At 40.3% G+C, this 21,826-nt stretch overlaps 1 protein-coding gene across 3 annotated transcripts; it reads left to right on the forward strand.

The window, feature by feature from the left end:
- Positions 1–107: 107 nt before the first annotated feature.
- crtc1b (CREB regulated transcription coactivator 1b) lies at positions 108–21,386 on the forward strand. 3 transcript variants are annotated; one of them, XM_038291551.1, is made up of 14 exons: positions 146–271; positions 4,815–4,931; positions 5,423–5,548; positions 7,959–8,020; positions 8,241–8,335; positions 8,834–8,919; positions 9,040–9,083; positions 10,696–10,919; positions 11,853–12,004; positions 12,122–12,352; positions 15,723–15,809; positions 16,941–17,027; positions 17,105–17,279; positions 20,916–21,386. In XM_038291551.1, the coding sequence occupies exons 1-14, from the start codon at positions 146–148 to the stop codon at positions 21,125–21,127; spliced, it is 1,824 nt and encodes a 607-aa protein (XP_038147479.1). In that variant the 3' UTR covers positions 21,128–21,386. The 3 variants fall into 3 exon arrangements, with proteins under 3 accessions (XP_038147480.1, XP_038147481.1, XP_038147479.1); XM_038291552.1 differs by lacking the exon at positions 15,723–15,809 and having other exon boundaries at positions 108–271; positions 20,916–21,127; XM_038291553.1 differs by lacking the exon at positions 4,815–4,931 and having other exon boundaries at positions 108–271; positions 20,916–21,127.
- The last annotated feature ends 440 nt before the right edge of the window (positions 21,387–21,826 follow it).

Consider the following 21,826-nt stretch of genomic DNA (forward strand, 5'->3'; position numbering starts at 1 on the left):
CTTATTTTAACTCAAACTCGGCCTGCCTCCCAGACTATGCAGAGAGCGGCACCATCAATAAGCGCGTCCTCCGTGCGTCGTGACGTCAGCACAAGGCCCCGGCGTCGTGCGTAGCGTAACATTCCATTGAGAAGAAGAGGGAAAGATGGCGTCCTCTAACAATCCCCGCAAATTTAGCGAAAAAATCGCTTTGCATAATCAGAAGCAAGCGGAGGAGACCGCCGCGTTTGAAGAAGTGATGAAGGACCTGAACATCACCAGAGCCGCGCGGGTAAGACCCCCCCACCCCTACCCCCCCTCACACAAACAGACCGGCTGCTCCCAGTTTGTTGCATCGCTGTTTTTTGGCAGTTAACGTTCACTGCGGTGATATTTTTTGACAGACTGCTCTCTGTTTGGGTAAGCTCCACGCTTTCGTTCTTAGCCGAAACATTCAGCTGTAGTTGACATTCACTTCCATGTCTGTTGACACATGCTATATTTTTCTTTCCCATCGATAAAACATTCCCGTGAAGTGCACCGTTATTTTTGCTCAGCTAGCACCCGCGCTGTAGTGTGCACCTGTTCCATAGGGTTTATGTTGTGAGACGTCCATAAATAAAAATGGGTCGTTAGCTTTCATGCGTACATATCGCCGCATCATAACATGTTAAGGTTGTTGGCAGGGAAATTAAACTGGAGGAAACGCGTGTGGGATCTCTGACAGGGCTAAAGCATCCCCTGTTAACCAATCAGAGTCAATGGACGTGGATTCCCTCCCGCCCCCACCTCAGCTGTCTCCACCGTGGCACGTTTATTCCAAACAAACAAAGTTTAAGGCACAATAAACCAAGGGTGTAGCTTTGCCATGAAAGTTGGTGGGGGCAGGTTTTTGTATTTTCCAAAAATGAGCTCAAACATATATTTATTTAATCTTTTCCGATTGTTGAGAACAAAAGAGAACCAAAATACACTGCTATATAGTTAGATATATGCATTATATATATATATATATATATATATATATATATATATATATATATAGCCCAAAAACATTAATGTATAAAAGAATAATGAATAACAGCCGATTTCGATGCCAAAATCTATATATCATGCATCACTAGAAGTACAATTTCAATTCCATCCATCCAGAAAAAATTGATATGCTGCATTTTTTAAAAATGGCATAACGATACAAAAATAGGCTTGTAAGCAATATTATCTGGATGGCCCCCATGAAGTGCAACACATTAAAAAAGGTACAAGACAATGGCGTAAATTTTGGTAAGCAGAGACTTCGGTTGCTCAGGGGCCCCCGACCTCTTTGGTGCCCCTTCACTGACACCTAGTAGGCCCCCTTCGCAACTGTGGACTAGGATGTCTCTTTGCAGATGTAATGGTGCGTAAAATTCCTCTGAAACCCACCTGATACTAGTTTTACTGACCGGACCTTATTTATACCGCAAAAATGCCAGATTTCAACATGATGGTGAGCTGTTTAAACACGACACCAATAGCGTAGATTATAACCACAACCGCTACGTACAATGTGTTAGCGACGATGGATACCAAAAAGAGGGACTTAAGTGCATTTCAGAAAAGAAAAAGGAAAAGAGCTGCTGGGGGAACAGAAAAATCTTCCCAAAAGTAACACGTTCTTTCAAAGAACCAAAGTGGGAATGGTGGACGTTGCGTGAAACTCAAGATAGCGCAATAAGACTTATTTTACAGCAGAATATACTAAAGTATATCCATGTCTAGTGAAGGTGAAGAATGATGAAGTGTGTATGTATGGGGCACATTTTGGGTCGGTTGTCTACGGCGGTGGGGGGTATGGTGGTGTACTTCATATGGGGCCCACCCAGATAATGTTACTTGCTTTTATTGTGGTGTCGTTTCGCCATTGGTTCAGGATATGTCGACAGTTCCAAATATTGGCCAAGAAGATAAAATTCTGCAATTCTCAGTAGTATATGATCACACATCACACACGGAAAAATAAAACCATTGGTGAAAGCGCACCACCAAATGTTATAGACATCCAAAGTTCCAAAAACTAATTTCAGGGAGATGCTTATCGACCCCCCGCCGTAGACAACCGGCTACAAATGTGCCCCATAAATACACACATCCCGCACTTTCTTGTTGTTCCTGCGCAATCGCAGTAGTTCTAATCTACACATGATGCATGAATTATTGCACTGCCTGCACGCTCTAACACGTATTAAAAAAACACCACCTTGCATAGTCTTCACAGCCCCCCTCCTCACCCACGCTCTCACCATTCATCTCCTGGTCGCAATCTTTACTTACTGTAGCAGCAATGTCCGCTTCTCCCTCTTCGGTTCTTTGAAAGAACATGTTTATTTTGGGAAGTTTTTTTCTGTTCTTCCAGCTGCTCTTCTTTCCCTTTTCTTTTCTGGAATCTTCTTAACTACCTTTTTTTGGTATCCGTCGTCAATAACACATTGTACGTAACGGTTATGGTTTTAATCTACGCTCTGGGTTACCCATAATTCCAAGTCGTAGTGTAAAAACTAAAATACTCAAATAAATCGTTCTTTTAAGATCTTTATTGCGGTTTGAAACATATTATATGAATGTATTTTTTACCTACCGTCTAATGAACTATACACAGTTATTTACATAGTAATTAAAAGTACCAGTGTCTGCTTTGCTATTGGTGTCGTGTTTAAACGGCTCACCATCATGTTGAAATCTGGAATGTGTTGCGGTATAAATACGGTCCGGTACGGTCAGTCACTTCAGTATCAGGTGGGTTTAAGAGGAATTTTTTGCACCATTACATCTGCAAAGAGACGTCCGAGTCTAGAATTGCATAGGGGGCCTACCAGCTGTCAGTGATGGGGCCCCTAAGAGCACACCATTGACTACAACAGTTATTTCAGACTGGCTCAAATCCTGCATAGGATCGCATTAGAATAAGTTTCAGATGATAATTGAATATAAGTCCCATGCACGTGTCATCGTTTATGTGAGTGTTTCTCAGCCTTCCTCCACTGGGGCCCAATGGTCCCGCAATTTGTAGGTATTGAATTCGGCTGCCATACACCTGACATAAAAGCATGGATGATCTACTTCCCTCCTCATTGCATGTTCAGGAGCCAATCTAATCAATCCAGTCAGGTGTACTGGAGCAGAGGCACATCCTAAACATGGACAGCCCCCCCCCCCCCCCCCCCCCCCCCCCCCCCCCCCTGTGTGCACAAAACATGGAACATTTCTAATCTATACACATAAATCAGTAAAAGTTTGTGAATATCTTTTTAAAATAACTGTTCTAACTCGTTGAACATCTTGGATTTCAGATAAAAACAAGTGCATTTCAGTGCCCACTCTGTGCTTTGTTTTCCCTCAAAATCAACAGGTCTGGTGCTAAAATTAAAAAAAGATACAAAGCCCTCAAGTCGATGATTTTCCTAAAGGCTTGAGATGAATTGTTTTAATTGTGTTACAGATCTAATTTTGTAACAGTATTTGAGAATGTGTTCTTATTCATATTGCATTTGTTCTTGTTTTCACGATTGTTAGTGTACACGTCCTATGAAATACTTGATGTTTAGCTAATTGGCTGTCTGAAAAAGTCAGATAAAGGGCAATACATATTTATTGATGCATGGTGGAAAGCTGCCAAGTCTTTTATTTTTTTTATTCATTTTAAAACTAATACCCTTATCAAAAAACTCCAGGTGTGTTTTTTTTCTATTTATTTTTAGTTGCTTTGCTTAATTGTTTCTCTAAAGGAAAGGTTATCCAATTGAGTGTGTATGTAGGTCCCTGTGGTGGGGGGGCAGCATAATTATTGGAATTAGAACAGAAAGGTCAGGCCATAATGTAAACCAGACCTTGGAGTTGCCAGTAAAGAATTAAGTCTATTAAGAGATTTTGATTTTTAACATTTGCAATTAATACCCCCCCTTAGAATAATAAAAAAAGAAATCTTAAACAGAGGCAGCATAAAAACATTAATGTAAACTGCGCTGACTTCCTTTCATACTACTCCCTTCCTCTGTAGTTACTATTAGCCAGAGGATGTCTTAGAAATGAAGATCATCTGACAGACACAAAAAGTCCTTTTTATCAGAGTAGGAAGGCAGAAGCGCAGGCAGAAAGGGCCGAGGACATCCAGCATGAGCAGCAGCTGCTTTGTTTCTCTTTTCCCCGAATGATGAGTTAATCATCCAGGAAGCTCCACCACCATATATTAGATGAATAAATTGACTCATTTCTTCAAGCCACAGAGATGCCAGGAAGTGTTTGGGATATTTTTCTATTTGCTGGAAATGAAGCACATCTATTATGATATGTGTGTCTAACCCTAAGCTATATACGATATTTACAAGGGGAAAAAAAATCCTCTTCAGTTTATGGTCTGATTCCCTTGTGTTGCCATTCAGATTTTATTTTACTGTATTACGTCTGATCATCTGACTCAGTTTCTCTGGGTGTATGAGGTGTCAGTGTTTTGTCGAATTTTTATTGTTTTTGTAATAGCACACATGATTCTTTTTTTTATTACTGTTATATGCAAGTGGAAAATATACAACTGATAACATGCGCTGTCAGTCTGGTGTCAATCAAATCAGCTAGTTTTGTTGTGAGCTCATCGGGTCTGCTCGTCGGTTGTTTATGAAAAAGCCATGTTTTGCCTGTTTCATCTTGTTACACATTTCATTAAAAAAATCCTCCGACCTCATTAATCTTGCATATAACCACAGTAGACCTGCATGTGTCATCCATTTTTAGCATCTCTTTTTGTTTGTGAATCAGATCAGTCATTCACTCATGCTTTCATGCAATTTTACTTTGCACAGTTGCAGTTACAGAAGACCCAGTATTTGCAACTAGGGCAGAATCGTGGACAGTACTATGGAGGCTCACTGCCCAATGTCAATCAGATTGGGAATGGCAACATTGACCTGCCTTTTCAGGTGAGCCTTTAGCCTCTCTCAGCAATGGTTTTCTTCTAGATCAGTGTACCTTTCTCAGCTGTTGGTGAATGTTGGACACATACAGGTTTTAGCTGTTTGTTTCAGATTTGTTGAAAAAATTATTTCTGTACAGATGATCTCTTTTAAAGAGAAGAAAAGAGTCTGCTGGCTTTTCTCTGGCTGCGACAGCTGTGAGATTGTTGGTTAGAGCTGCATCCTCCACCAGGTTTCATCATACCTCAAGTTGAAGGAGAAGAGCTTTTCTACAAGTTTTTCTTTTTTTTTTTTTTTTCTGTCCCAGTATAGAGAATTGGCTATTAAAATTTAAAGTGTACCATTGCTTGTCATGGCTTCCCATCTTTAATTACATTTGCCAACTTGGCTTAACCCATCTTGAAGTGAACATTTTTAGAACCATTTATTCCAAGGCAAGGATTTACTCTGTTCATAGTTACTCTTCTCACCTCATTTAACTCGTATGTCCACCTTAGAACTCTGTGCTGGACACCAGTCGGACAAGCAGGCACCATGGACTTGTGGACCGTGTATACCGAGATCGAAACCGCATCTCATCTCCTCACCGTCGCCCGCTGTCAGTCGATAAACACAGTCGACAAATATCCTTTTTGCTATACTGTCAAATGTGGTGATCTGATCACCTTTTGCTGGCACATCCTTTGTCTGCTTTTTAGCCCATCTCATTTACTAGTTCAATTCAGTTTATTCATATGCTGCCAATTCCCGAAACATGTCATGTCAAGGCTCATTACAGAAATAATTCAATCAGATCATGCAGTCAGGTTGGTTATTATGTCTACAGAAAACTGGCTGATTGCATCGAGTCATTTACATTGCAGGATATGCTCCTTCTGGTTGGGCATGTGGCTACAGTAGATATTTGCTTGCCTTGTGTTGTTGACTCTATAGCAATTCCTCACATCAAGCGTAAAAACTCCATTTTAACAGTAAGAAACCACCAGAAGAAGAAGATTCTGTATTAGGCATAATCAAGGATCTATAAGCAGACATACAAGAGGAACATAGAAGCAATGATCCATAAATAATTTCTATGTTATAAAAGGTAACCGTAAACTAGCTCCATAAGTGGCTCTCTCTGGAAAGGAAACCAGTAGGGAGACTAGCTCTGAACCAGTTTTCATGTCAAAGGGATGAAAGAGAGCACATACAGTTCATCTAAGTGAAAGCAGAGCCCATAGCTATGTCAATTGGAGAAACAGGACTAAGCACTGAAAAACAGGCCCAACTCTATCACCTGTAACTTAAGCCCAGCTGATATTTCCCTCTAGGATGGTGTCAAAGCCAAACAGGAACAGACCAAATTAAGCTACCTTGAATAGAAAATCAGAGAGAGTAGGTGTTGAACTAAAAAATTCTGCAGAGTGGATGAATAGAGATAGAATGATGAAAAGGGGTCCCTATGCCCTCCAGCAGTCGAAGCCTATAACAGCATAACTATAGAGATAGCACTGGATAACCTGAGCCAGTCAAACTATAAGCTTTATCAAGAGGAAAGTTTGAAGCCTAGCCTTAAAAGTACACAGGATATCTACCTCACTGACTAACACTGGTTTTGGCTCCACAGCAGGGGACACCGATAATTAGAAGATCTGCCTCCCATTTAAATATTAATTCAATTCAGTTTTTTTATATAGCGCCAATTCACAACACGTCATCTCACGGCACTTTACCAGATCATACAGTCCCTAAAAATTCAAGAGAAATTTTGATCTTCAGTGTTTGATCCCTTCCAAGTGACGTTGCTGATTAATCTGCTTCTTTTTCTGCTTCATTTAACATGTTTTGGTAGGTTTACTATCCCTCAGAGGTACACCTGAAAAAAATTAAATATAAACATGTCCATTTGGTTTAATAATTCTATCCAAAAAGTGTAATTCAAGTGAGATGTATTACATGAAGTTTAATATGTTGTAATCCTTCACTTTTGGTTTTTCTTTAACATGGTTTAGAGTTGACAAGAGCCAAAAAATGATTTTCTCAGAAATTGAGACCAATTTATATGAGCCCAATAATTAAATACAGAAATGTTGTCACGATTTGACAGTTTTCTAGCAAGCAGCCAATGACCTCCTCCACAAGGAGGATATGCCAAAAAGCGCTGTGCCACTGGATTTTCAGAGTGATTTATCCAAGCATATTACTGGAAAGACCCCAGAATCTGGAGAAAAAGTTAAGAGGCACACAATCCAGATTGCTTGAGGAGAAGTCTGAGATTTATACAACCCTTCTCAGATCAGCCTTTAGTTTTTTTTATCCATGTCTGTTTATCAACTGAAATTTGAGAGTATGGTTTCAAATTGACCCCCATAAAATATTGTTTCTCTAATTCACCTCTGCAAGAAGTAGTACACCTGTAATATTTGTGAAATCTTGATTTCAAGTGTGACATAATGCCAAGCAAAGACGGCAGGAGCAGCTGTTCAGTATGGAGACTTGTTGAGGTAATAGATGAGGATGGTTGCTTTTGTGAATGTTTCTCTGCAGCTTGCATGAGGATTTTAACAAAATATTGCTTTGGAAATACCTCCCAAAAAATGCTCCTTAAAGTTTGCAAGGTTTAGGCCGCACATCTTCAATCCAGCAGCCAGGGCTTCCTCTGCACCTGAGCGTTGTTACAGGCTGAAGTTCTTCCATGCCATGCAGCATTGATGCATAGGGAGCCCTGGTTCTAGAGGGCGACATTTCTGTATTCAAAAAGCACTTTAATATGATGATATGAAGGTCATTGATGAAATAATTTTTTTTCCTTTATAGATGCGCTGACAACCATCTGTCAAATTGAGAATACCAATGCAGCATGTTGGTATGCGGCCCATAACCGAGTTCTCCTCACAAATAGTTTCCACTGTTAGTTTAGAAATAGGATCTCCTCATAGGACTTGTTATGGATCTTGTTTTATGCCTGTTAACACAAAGGGATGAAGTAAAGCTTATGTGTGACTAAGTCTTTTTTTACTTCTAATAATTATTAACCTTGACTAGATTTACATTGACAGCTGTCCCTACAGTTCAGTTTACCTTTCACCACCGCCAGACACAAGCTGGAGAAGGTAAGCCTCTTTGCTTGTGTATTTGTGAAAAATATCCCATCAGAAGGTGTTCTCTTTCAAATAATAATTCAGAGATTTCTAAGGCTTTTTAGTCAGTACAAATATTCCTACTTGTCACTGCAAAGGCTCTTCGATCGAGCAAATACAGTAGTGGGAATAGAAGTTGGCCCTCTTTGGCTGGGACTCTGCTTATTTATTTTTTTATTTTTTACACATTAAGGACGAATTCAGACTCTGCCTTACACCAGAGCGCCATGAATCCGAAGCCCCAGGAAGTGTTTTCAGGAGGATCACAGGAGCTGCAGCCCAAACGAGGTGAGGGAGGATCCGGTGTCAAAGACACAGAGAGGCTTTCATTTATTCATGTGCAACGTGCTATCCAAGCTGCAAACCTCAGAAGACACAAAAGACTTTGTGTCAGAGAGAGGCAGGTCTATCCTCATAGTGAAATATTTATAGTGGAAATGCTGAACTTCAGAGGTGATTTTGTTTGGAGGTCTTCTACTCGGCTGGCTTGTTGAAATTTCTGAATGAAGTTGATTCAGGACAGCCTACAGAGCAATCATTAACTGATTCTTTATTGATCATTACTTTTTATCTGTAAAGCTCAGATACAGTGAAGCCAATATTAGCTGGCCTCATTCAGCGTCTGGTGGTCACCTTTGCTATTTTTAGAAATGTGGGAATCTGGTGCACCGCAGTGCTATTTTCTGCATGATGGCTGCAGATATTGATGAATAATATCCTTCAGTATTGCTTTCTCAGTTTGGATATTGTCAAAATAAAACCAATATGTCGTGGCTTGTTTGATAGTGCTGCTGCTCACTGTGCCTGGGACGGAAAATTCAGAGTCGGATGCAGACAAGGATGCACAGGAACAGCTGTGGGATGAGAAGAAGGTATCAGTGGGACAGAGGCGGGCTGCACAGTGCTCTCGGGTGATGCATAAATCATGGCTCATTTTAACCTTTTTTTTCTCTTTTTCTCTTTTGCTTTGTTTTTTTTTTTTTTTGCATTAGGATGATGCCTCACAGCCTAATGCGTGTGATGTCCCCGGGATCAAGTGAGTATTATTGGAAGTGAAAGGCTGGTAAAAGAGTCCATCAGTTAATGCAAAAGTTACAAAAATGCAGGAGAAGTATACTTAATTTAATACATACCTTTTGATAATAAATTCCCAGTATAATACTATAACGTTTGTTTGTACTGAGCTGCATTCTTTTCTTTGTGGAAAAAGTCTGCAGTTAGGGCTACAGCTAATGATTTCTTTCAATTTATCAGTTAATGATAATTTTGATTAGTTAATAATGGAAAGTACAAAGTGCTTTATTAGAGATTTTCTTTTTTTTTTTTTCACAGAGCTAGAGCAAGGGAAATCTAACACTGTGCCTGTAAAGGTTTTTAGCCGTATATAAATTTTAGCCTTTGACATTTCTAATGTATATGTTTATTGTGCAGTAGTTTAATTTCCGCACTTTATTTCCACATAACTCATGTTTTAAAGCGGAGGTCTTCAACAGGGGGTCTGCAACCCCTACGGGGTCAATGGAGGTGCTGCATGGGGGCGAAAGTTTTGGTTGATAAGACTGTTTGTTTTTTTTTCGATTCCCCATGCATTTTTTTCCACTAATTGAAATGTCTTTAAATACACGTTAACATGATTTCAACACACTGTAGTAAACAGATAATTGGAAGCAGATGTCTTCCAGTCATCAATGCACACATTCAGCGACACACAGGAGCTCTTTAAAGCTGGGCACCATTTCATTCACAACACCTGTCCCATCAACCAGGAATCAGAAATACTTTAATAATCTCAGGGTGAAATTACTTTTGTTTCATTACTTCATCTTTAATAGAGTGACTATAGGACCAGTTTGATATAACACAATTTCAGACAATGTATATATATATATATTAAAGGGATATATAATTAGGGAGTCCCCGCTCCATCTCGCCATCAGATTGGGGTTCTTTGGCCTCGAAAGCGTTGAAGACCCCAGTTTAAAGCCTATCTAGCCACTTATCAATTACTCACTAACTTAATTAGTTGATGGTCATTTCATTATTAGATTGATCACTATTTATCTGCTTTTTAAACTACCTATCTGTGCCAGTCATACAAGCATTACATTTTGTTGGATGTTCTGCTTCTGCTTAAAAGATGGAATGTCCAATTCCATCTTTTAATGACTATTATCAGCCATTTAGATGGAATTAGTTTTCTTGTTGGACAACACTTTTCGAAATATAAGGATTGTATATCTAAGCATGTAATTTATATTTCCAAATAGATTGTGTTTCTAGAGGGGTTCAGTAAAAAGAAATCTGGCATAGATGCAATTTAGAATTTGATTCATGCAAGTTATATTAACATTTCTTTGGTTGTTTAATATTTTAGATTTGTTTTCATTTTTCCCCGTCTAAAGTTTCCTACAGACTAAAGTGAAAAAATTGGGGAAGAAATCCAATCCTCAAAAATCTGAAGATTAGATTTTTGATATGGCTGATGTTAAATGCATGCATGTAATTTGTTAATATCAGAACAAGGTCATAGTTGATGCACACATCAGCATATAAATTAGTAAAGTTATCCAAAAAATGTTTAATAATTTTTCTTTTTTCGCTTTTTCATGTTTCTAATCACTAATTTGAGGCCTTGTTTTTATTAAAAGCATATTCCCATCGCCAGACCAGGAGTTAAGCCCATCTGTGGTCCCAGCTGCACACAATACAGGTGGTTCCTTGCCGGACCTGACTAACATCCAGTTCCCTCCCCCGCTGTCCACCCCACTTGACCCTGAGGACACCGTGTCCTTCCCCTCAGTCAGCTCAGGCAACAGCACGGCCAGCCTCACCACCAACCTCACCCATCTGGGCATCAGCGCTGCAAGTCATGGTAACTGAATCATTTATGTACCAAAGGTTGAGGAAGACGACCAAAAAAAAAAAAAGAGAAAAATATATCCATTAAGAAAGCAATATCCTGCTGCTTGAGTTCTGTTTTCGAAAGAGCAACTTTGTTGATCCTCTAAATCAAGATGTGCAAAATGTTTTAACGGGAAAGTTTTATTTTCAAAAAGGAAATGGATCTTTTATGCCTGAAAGAGCTAAAATACAATCCAGGTTATTCTAGAACAGTTTTTGGTGTCCCTATATTGGCATGTGGATCTCTTAAGAATGTTGCCAATTTCCTTAAGTGGAAACGCTTTCTGCATTGATACAAGTCTAGAGTTTGCTGCTGGCTGCCTCTCATTGCTTTCTGCAGTCTCTTCGTCTCAGAGCTGATAAGTGTTTCCTACAGACAACAATAGTTACTCACTACATCTTGTAACTTGATCTGAGTCATGGTATGACTCTGCTGCTTACGGCCTAATTGCAAGCTCTTCTTTATAGTTTTTTTCCACCTCGTTTGTGTGTTTTCTATCCTCTCTGCTTTGTGGGGCAAATGCCTCAGATGTGGATACTGCTTGTTTTGGACACATTACACAAGTAAATAAATGTGTTTTTATATGATACATGGACTGCTTGTTATAAAAGTTGAGCTTCAAAGCAATCTACAGAAGTAGGTGTAAAGCAGTTATTCTGCTATTTTAAACAAATCTTGGTTTGTAGATAAAACCTCTGGTCATCTAGAGGCTGAATGGATTTGATCACCTGTTTATATAAATGAATAGTGGTTAGGCTGGGTATAAATGAGCATTCTTCTCTATACCACATTGTTTTAATCAGTAGGCTTGCATGCTCTAATGAATTTGTGTGCTTTATTAAAGTGGTTGATGTTGTTGGTGGATGTTTTCCACCATGGTGATTGCTGTGACTGTATTTCCAGGGATCACTACAACCTCTCAGCCTTCCATGACTGTAACGGTGCAGCGCAGGCAGCCTCCGGTGGTGCCGCTCACCCTCACCTCAGAACTCCACCTACAGCAGTCCCCCCAGCAGCTCTCGCCCACGCTCTCCTCACCCGTTAATATTACACAGGTAAGACTCTTTAGCAGAAATCCAAAGTGTCTTTGGGCTTTACTGTGTTTCTGTCTTTCATCCCAGCGATGCTGCTTGAGGGAAAGCGCTGTAATGCATGTGTTAACTTTTGTCTAGGTAATGCAAACAGAGACATTAACACTGGAACAGCAGCTTTCCCAGTACTCCCTGTTCAACCAGCTGACGCCTCAGGCCCAACTTCAGCTTCTCAATGACCTCCAGAAGCAGCCGGTCCTATCGCAGGGCATCCAGCTCATCGCGTTGCCAACTCCGGCCTCGTCTGGGACGGCCACTGCAAGCAGCCCCTCCCCAGACAGCCAAACCACTGCCAGCATGAGTATCAGCTCGGTAAGAATTACAGAGTTCAGTTCGGAAAAGGAAGAATTGCAAAAAATGGTTCCCAACATTTCAATACTAATGCCTTTGTTTTGCTAAGATTTAACTTGTCAGTTTTATTACTTGTATTTGAAGTCGTTTGAACACATGATAAACTTGCTGCTATGCCTTCCAGAAAAATCTCTCTGTATTTCTAGGGGTTGATGATAAAGTTCCTTGTTCTTTTCTACAGTCTGAGCCAAACGTCTTAGCAGTGAGAAATGTTGTTTTGTGGCCTCAGTTTTTTTTTTTCTTTTAGATGTGTTATGGTTGACTGTGAAACAATCTTGGATATTTCAATTTAAAGATCTTTGGTTTTTTAAGGATCCGTACGTAGACATTTGATGTTTTTAATAATTTCTCAAATTAATTCTGCCATTCTGTATACCAGATTTCCTACGAGATCCTGACTCATTCTGATGTTATTAGTGCTTATAGTAGAGATGCTCCGATCCAATCCGATACCTGGGCTGAGCGTTTCGGCTGGTTTCTGATACCGATCCCATTCAACTGTTGAATGAATTAACCATATGTGTGTGAAGGTTTTAGCCTTGATATAAAATTGTAAAAAGTAGGTAACAAATCAACACAGATTTAAAGGTACTTTATATTATTTATTAACAAATAAGCAGCAAAAAGAAAGAAATCACAGTTCCATGTAGAGTGCACTGAATTGGATCACCGATATCTGATACAGGTATCAGATCAGTGCATCTCTAGCTTGGAGTTGATAACAATTTACTGGCTTCTGCTTATCCACCTATTAAATAATTGACTACTGGTTTTACATTTCAATAGGATCTTTTCAGGACCCTCCTTAGAGTAGTTGTACATCATGCTAGATAAAATAACATGCAAGTTATTCCCAGATTTTTTGAAAAAGCCACTCTTATGCTACGTTCAGACCGCACGCAGCAGCAGCAAAAACGTGCGTGCTGCTTCTTTTTTGATGCTTGTACAAGTTTAGTTCTGATGCATGGCTGAAGCGTCTTTGTTGCTCTAGCTGCGCGGTCGAAAGGTGGGTCTGATGCACGTTTGGCGGAGCTACCCAATCCTTTCTTTGCCTGTAACAACGGCAGCTATATGTGCTGTTATAAGTGGTTAAAAAGTAGTTTTAATATGTTTTGAAGTGATAAAGTCCAACTGAAAACTTCATCTGTGCAGTCAGTTCATCAAGATTACGATCCTTCCCTCCAAATATTATTTTGCTGTCGGAGCCGCTCAGACACCTGTACACCGACGGGCGCTGTCACTGGGAATACAACTGATGGAAGCCGTTTTTTATGTACATAAATCCAAACTGCAGGCACCAGAATAATAAAAGAGAACAGCAAATTTTGCTGGCAGGTTATGACAATTTAAGTTTCAGAGGATTGATTATAGCGATCAGCATCAGCAGTTCTGTGTCTGTCTCAATGGAGTCCATTAGAACCATCAGATACTCTCGGAAATGTGTGTAACCCCCAAAGAGGGACCTATTTTGGACTTGATCACACTAATGCTACGTTCAGACCGGACGCTGCAAAAGCAGCAAAATCGCGTCTGCTGCTTCATTTTTGCTGCTTGTACCAGTTAGTTCTGACGCGCGGCTGAAGCAGCTTTGCTGCTCTGCCTGCGCGGTGCAAAAGTGTGTCTGACGCGCGTTGGGCGGAGCTTCACTATCCTTTCTCTGCCTTGCAGCTATATTTGCTGTGATCAGTGGGAATAAAGTAGTTTTAATATGTTTTTAAGTGAGAAAATACACCTGAAAACTTCATCAGTGCAGTCAGTTCATCCAGATTACGATCCTGCCTCCCAATATTATTTCTGTCGGAGCCGCTCAGACCCCCACATACCGACGGTGCGCCGACAGAAGGAATCCATTCATCAGCAGCCTCTGGCGGGTCGCCTCCTCGCGGTTTACCGCGGCGGCTGGTAGGTGTTTTTCATCTAAATAATCCGATCTGCAGGCACCAGGATAATAAAAGCCAACATATTCTGCCGGCAGATGTATATATTTTAAGTTAATTATGCGTTAATAAACTGTTTAAGAGAAGTGATCAGAGCGGTCTGTGTCATCAGCGCTGTGTCTCTCTCCCAGCCAGCTCCCAGATCAGCTTGTCTGATTGGTTGACGCGGCGCGTCGAGCAGCAAAAATTCAATTTTTCCATCTCGAGCAGCAACGCGTTTGCGGCGCGTCACGCGCGTCAGATGCCAAAACGCGCCCGACGCGCTGCTTCAGCTGCTCAGACGCGCTGCGCTTGCTGCTCGAAACGCGCCGCGGGACCTTTTGCTGCGCCTTGACGCGCGTCAACCATTGACTTTGCATGTAAACTCGCTGCTTCTGTCGCGCCAGCTGCCCCCGGTGTGAACGCAGCATAAGGGTCTAAATGTTTCTTCATTGTCTTTAGCCGATGTGGTCTGTAGACGATCAGCTTCTCTGATTGGTTGATGTGGCACGTCGTGCAGCATAAGTAAAATTTTTTCACGGGCGTCAGATGGTCAGAAGCTAGTGAGGCGCTGCTTCAGCTGCTCAGACGCACAGCTCCTGCTGCTCAAAATCGGTGCAGTACCTTTTGCTGCGCCTTGATGTGCTTCGACGGTTGACTTTACATGTAAACTAGATGCTTCTGCTGCATGCAGTCTGAGCGTAGCATTAGAGGCTATTTTTAGCCTATTCTTTATTTATTGCTGTGCTGTGAGTAAGCCCACTTCCTGGGATGATGACTGTTTAATCAGTGAAGACACCTTTTCTCAGTCTTCTGCTGTCCATCATTAAACCAACAGCAGTACTTCACTCTTTCTGTTTTCTTTAGATAAGCAGCATCTTTTTTACCCTTCCTACATACGGTTACAGCCTCAACGTCTCTTTCTACTTGCTACCACTTTTTAACAAGCTCTGCATTGTTGGCAGCTGGATTTTCTAAAACGATTGATTAGATTGAAAAACAGACCCAGCATCAAGTGAAGCATCGGAAAAGCTTTCTTTACTGTCAAACCTCCTGTTTTGAAGTCCATGAAGAACTTTCGTGCCAAAGTTTTTGTGTCTTTTCTTCAGACCTAACTATATTACAAGAACAAAATTATTTCAGTTGCACCTGTGTGGTTAAAAAATAATAATAGTAATAAAAAATGTGCCACTGCAATAATTCAGCAATTATAAGTTTTTTTCTTTTAATCCAAACACTTGCAGTAATATAAATGCCACAGTGAACTGACAACTCAAGATTTGCAAAACAGGGCATACAGTATGTCACAGTATACTGACTTTGGGCCCTCACTGTATCTGCTCAGATTTCATTACCAAAGTTTGTGTGTGTTTGACATGAAGCTTAGTGCTAGCTAACCCTCTTCCCTCCAACAGTATCGCAATCAGACTGGCTCACCAGCCACTCAGTCTCCAACCTCCCCAGTCTCCAATCAAGGCTTCTCCCCTGGAGGCTCGCCTCAAGTAAGGGCCCACCCTCTGAGCTAGCTGCTGTCTGGGGAACGGCTTTGCTGCAAGGGGAGAGCTTACTGTTCATAGCAGGCTGCTTTTCATTCTGTCTTCGCACCACTCATGGTGTCGGCAGCTGCATATCTAATTTCTTCATCGCCGCTGTCACAGTTCACTGTGTGCATGACATGTTGTTGTTTTTTTTCTCTGCGTGCACCACACATAGAACTGGGATACTACCCGTCTACTTTTCTTTTGCTGTTCGCTGGTGCAATTGAGGTTCCTATATTTTTAGGAATAGTTGAACAATTTTTAATTGTGCATTGCTGAAATATGTTTTCATCTTTTTTATGTATGATGACACATTCCTGCAATTTTTATTTTACCTTACAGTTGTGAGATCAGTTGTAGATCAGTACAATAAGAGGTTATTTTTGCACAGGAGTGAAAAAATTTTCAGAACTTGCCTCAGAGAACCATTTACAGTATAGTTCCTCTCTGTTACAACTAGCTGTCAGATGTTTATAAAGTAGTTTATATGCATCAGTTCAGATCCAAACTTCTCATATTCTGGGCAACGGTGGATTATGTCCCTTTAGTACATTATTGGCTACCATAAAACAGTCTCAGGTGGTTTAATGAGGCCGGTACCTGCTAAGAAGGCCATTTCAAGGCTGCTCATGATTTGCGCTAGAATGGTTTGTTGTTTTTTTAAGATTAGCAAGGGGACCTTCTAGCTCTCATACTTCTTGCTTTTTGCCTGTTTTAAAATGTGTGACCTCTCTGTTGTGGCTTTTACTGCCTTTCTGAGCTGTTTAGTGTTTCTGCCAGGCCCCTTTTTCTTTTTTCCCCTAAAATTGAGGGTTTGTTGGCTTGGTGGTTATTTCAGAGTTGTAGGGTTTTTCTGACAGAATTGCAATTCTTCACTAACAGGGCTGCTGCACCTAAAATTCATCATTCCATTACTGTGTGTTAGCCCTGGTTTTGAGATTCACTTGCTAATATTCACTGCTCTATTAGAAAGCTGTCATGCGTGTTGTCTTGCTTGGTTTTCTTAGTCATTCACTTAAATCTGTGCTTTTTTAATCAACTTCAATAAATTGTTTGTGTTTATTGGAATCACCAAATGTCCTTGTTCTCCCTCAGCACATTCCCGTTGTAGGCAGTATATTTGGTGACTCCTTCTATGATCAGCAGTTGGCGTCTAGGCAGACCAATGCTCTCTCTCACCAGGTAAGCTAAAACACCAACAGCTGCTTTGTCCTCGCCTTGTCTGACTCTGCTCTGCCTCACAAATATAAACTTTTCAGCTTGAGCAGTTCAACATGATCGAAAGTCCCATCAGCTCATCCAGCCTTTTCAGCCAATGCTCCACCCTCAACTACACGCAGGCAGCCATGATGGGCCTTACCGGGAGTAGCCTACAGGACTCACAGCAGCTCAACTACAGTAGCCACGGCAACATCCCCAACATCATCCTAACAGGTAGCAGCAGTACCATTCATCCATTGTCTTTCATTCATCCAAATTTGGGTACCGGTTGTAATGGGTCCAGAATGAAAACCCAGATCGGCTTGTTCTGGGGGTTCTGAAGATATATAAAGAGTTTAATTCAGCTGAAACCAGATATTTATATTCAAGATTCAAGAGACGTTATTGTCATTCACATCACGTGTTACATGAGGTAGAACGAAATTGAGAGTCACGGCCCCAGTTACATCCGAATATAAAAAAATTTAATTTAAAAACTAGCTACAAGATCAAATTATATAAATAGAAAAAAAAAATATTTACAGGTATATAAAAACAAGAAGTAGAGAATAAAATGTATATTAATAGGAATGTACAGGATGGATGAAGTATGAGTAAGGCCTCAAGATAAGATGCATAACATCCCCATTTTCTAATCATACATCTAACCAAGCTTTCTCTGTTTAAGGGAAAGGTCGGGTCATCAAGAAATAACCAATGGGTCATTATTTATACCTAAAACTAAGAAGTTTGCGTTGATTTAATGAGTTTAGGGTTAATCAGTAAAAAAATTAAATAAAATAAAAATTTTCGTTGCGATCACTGAATCTTGGAACGGCCATTTTTGCCCCAAATATAATAACACCTCACTCCTGAAATCTTTCGGCAGTGATGCCACGGTGCAGTAAGCCTAGCGCCATTCTCCCCGCTTTACAAGCAAAATCAATGGGAACTACTAGACACATCTGCAATAAACAACAATTATTTAAGATTTCCAGAGGACTTCCCCATTTAAATTCACCAGATTATATTTAAACTGACAATGCCCACGTGCATGGCAGTTAAATGTTGCAATACTTTAGGTAAAATTGAAGAAAAAAAAAAAAGTATTATTTCACCTTTCCAATTCATGATCCTCCAAGGACGGGTTCGTTGTTGGATTGCCAACTTGAAGAGGGAGGATTTGCCATCAAACTTCTGGCCAGAGAAAAAATATGTCATTAATCTGTTACTCTTTGGTTGGCATAGTGCACGATGCACTGCACTAGCACTCCACACTACAAAATGATCAATAAACTAGAGTTGCGCTGCTTAAGGTGGCTGCGCTTGAAGTAACTATTTGCTTGATTCCATTGTGGTTTTTTTAAGAGAACCACAAATACCAGTTTAGTTGAACAGGAGGCACAAAGGAGGCAGAGCAAGTAGAAGAGAGAGGAGAAAGAAATTCAAGACGTCTCTTCCATCAATTATTATTGGCAACGTCAGATCTTTAGGACAAAAGGTAGGAGAACTGCAGGTCCTAGTAAGGACACAGCCAGAATATATGCAGTGCAGTGTTATGTGTTTTGCTGAAACATGGCTGTGGCAGAGTTAAGAACTCTGAATGTTATCACATTATATCTTGGACAGTTACTCCTGTCAGAGTATGAGCATAGAGAGACCAGACTTTAGCATGTATACAGGTAACTCTGGAAGCATGGGTGTGGTCTAAATGAACAATTATGAAAAAAAAATTACCTTAAGAACAATACAATATTATATACAACCATATTTTATGTTATAATGGAGCAGGGGGGCTGCCAGGAATTTGGGGCCCCATGAAAGTCATTGATATTATATCCCAAATCAATAAAAAAGCAATTATGCAAGCTTTAAAACAGCTACAAAGATGCACTGAAGAGTATCATTTACATTGTGAATCTAATTTGTATTGTAATATTTTTACCAAAAAGGGAGAGGGAGAAAACTGGGTCACGGTATTGGATGCCTTCTCCCTCTCTCCTCTTCCCCTTCCTCTCTGTTCCTTTTTAAAACCCAGCCTCTAGGGCGCTGCATTTTCGTTTTTACCACACTGCTTATTTACACATTTTCTTTTTTTTGTTTCTTTCATTATCACTATGCCAAATGATGTGCACGTGGCACTTAAGCCCTGGTTCGAGCAAATGGCCAGTGACAGACAGGAAGCCCCGATGCATGATCTGAGGACCAAACCATTTATTGCAATTTCAATATATTCATGCTATGTTTCACTGTTTACTGCTGAAAAATGAGGGAGATTATAGGGTTATTTATTTTAAGCTTGATTTTCTTTTTACATTTGAACTTCTTCTTCTTTTGGGCCCCTGCTCAGTCAAGGGCCCTTACAATCGTCCTAAATTTCTCCGCCGTACGGCACGCCTGCAGTGGACCCTACAAATTGAAGTGAATATGCACAAACTTTCTGAAGACTGTACTACTCTTGTATAGACACTGAAAGTCTATAGAAGAAAGAAACAATCCTTCCAAGGCTCAGAAATGTAATAGTGTGTAGTCTCTAGAGTCATCTAGTGGTCACACTAGATAATTGCAACGATACCTCATAATATAATAGCCCTCTGAGGGTCTGGTGCCACATTACCGCCTAATACAAACAATGCTGTCAGCCTGTTCTGTGGTTGCCATCACCCAGAAAACTGATATTTTACACAGGCAATGAGGTATTGTATCTGAAATAAAAAAGTTGTATCAGGACATCCCTACCTTCTAAAACATTGTCCATGTTGCCATTAAACTAACACAGAGATGGTCTAAGAATGAGCGTTAGACCCATTTGTGCTCAGTCCTCCACTTTCTGACTATTTTCAGATGTTGCTTCAACATTTGAATCATGTTCGTTTCTCGTGATGTGAAGTGTGCTAGACCAACATAAAGTCAAACAACCCCCTCAACACCTCCGCCACCTTCAGTCTCATAATCGATGTAAAAGTATTGTAATATTATTAGGGATGCACTGAAAATTTGGCAACCGGAACTTTTCGTCTCAAAGACATTAAACACAGAAACAACACGGCCGAAACATGTGACAACGCGACAAACGAAACATCCTGCACGAGAGAAAAAAGAGTCGCTAGAAAAATTATTATAGTTGGCATGCAGATACGATGTTGAGCGCACTAAGTAAAGCAATGAAGCAAAATAGCACAAGTTGCACTGCAGAGTTTTCGGAGTTGAGTACGCGATGGAAAGGTTTTGAGTGAGGGGGAGCGAGTTTAACATACATTGGTCTCAGTGTGGGCTCAGGTTAGTGGCACAAAAACGATGCTGCAGAAATCCAAACATTCCCCATTATCCCCATTATCACCATGCAACAAGGAAAAGAAAATGGACACTGAATACTTGAACTGACATGTTTGAAAACGCACAAACGTTTCCCAGTCATTCTGCTTATGTAAAGGGCATAACAAAAACAAATGTCAGTAAATATTTTGTAGATTTTGTTATTGAATAATTTATGGTTCATTAATATGCCTTGAGTCTAAAAATATTATTCTTTTTAATCGGGTTACTTTACACCGAAGCCAGAAGTGCTATGATTTTATTATTTGACATAACTTCTTTCAGTGTTTCAGTTTTCGGCCTTGGTTTCCTAATTTTTCGGTTTTTGCCAAGAATTTTAACATTAATGTATGTGAAAATGCATTTTACAGGTGTTTTACTGGATGTATGTGTATGCACATCCTAACTGACCGAAAACAAGATTGCTTATGTCAAGAAGATATCTTTTTCTGCAGGATAGGTTAATACCTGGTTTCAACTGTATGCACACAGCCCCATAAGATGTAATAATCTGGCTGTTTTATGGTAAACCTGTCCATTTCTCACCTTTCTCAGTCACAGATGAGTCCCCGCCCAGCCTCTCTAAAGAGCTCGCCAACTCTCTGGCTGGCGTCAGTGACGTCAGCTTCGATGCAGACTCTCAGTTCCCCTTGGACGAGCTGAAGATAGATCCACTCACACTGGACGGACTTCATATGCTTAACGACCCTGACATAGTGCTAGCAGACCCCGCTACAGAGGACACGTTCAGGATGGACAGGCTGTAGCGTGAGCGCTGTGTCAGGGCACAGAGGGGAGGATAAAAACACTAATTTGGGTGAAGAGAGATAAAGGGTAGGATGAAGCCCCTCCCTCGTTGCATGGCCGTCCAGTTCTATGACTCTGAAAGATGCGCCATTAAAAAAAAAAAGAAAAAGAAAAAAACAACAGGGAAAAAGTCGTCCATTGGCTTGCAACTGGAATGGCCTCGCTGTTGTTTTGAATAAGATTGGTTGCTCTGCGCTTCTGCTAGCCTACTCTTGTTTACAGTGCTTCATTACATGCCACATAATTGAAAAAAAAAATGCACATTGCAGCTGTTTTCATATCCACACTTGTTTTATTTATATTTGCTTGTAGCAGGAAGCTGCTAAGTTACTGGGTAAAATAATAGTTTTTGGCTATGTCTAAAAGAGGAGGGGAATAAAACCACATAGCCAGTTTACTCACTACCCCACAAACAAGTTATCCAACAATAGCATGTTGACTTTTTTTTTCCCGTGACACTCAAAGCTTTATTTTTGACAACCAAATGTTCTTTTCTTGTTGTATGATGTTTGTGTATTTATGTTTTATTTATTTATTTATTTGGTCAAAGGTCTGGCATTTCAAACCTTTGACATCTGATGCCAAAATGTCTGTAGGCAGTGTAAAATTCCACTAATGTAATTAGTCGCAAACATATTTATGTGCCGTTTTTATGTTTC

This window comes from Cyprinodon tularosa, unplaced genomic scaffold (assembly GCF_016077235.1).
Source record: "Cyprinodon tularosa strain WSP-4 unplaced genomic scaffold, ASM1607723v1 ctg30, whole genome shotgun sequence".
In the NCBI taxonomy this organism is placed as follows: domain Eukaryota; kingdom Metazoa; phylum Chordata; class Actinopteri; order Cyprinodontiformes; family Cyprinodontidae; genus Cyprinodon; species Cyprinodon tularosa.

Excerpts from the sequence above, each read along its gene's own strand:
- crtc1b (XM_038291551.1), top strand. The coding sequence starts at position 146 with ATGGCGTCCTCTAACAATCCCCGCAAATTTAGCGAAAAAATCGCTTTG. Across the intron at positions 8,920-9,039 it reads AGCTGTGGGATGAGAAGAAG|GATGATGCCTCACAGCCTAA; the intron begins GTATCAGTGGGA and ends TTTTTGCATTAG. Across the intron at positions 15,810-16,940 it reads CCCCTGGAGGCTCGCCTCAA|CACATTCCCGTTGTAGGCAG; the intron begins GTAAGGGCCCAC and ends GTTCTCCCTCAG.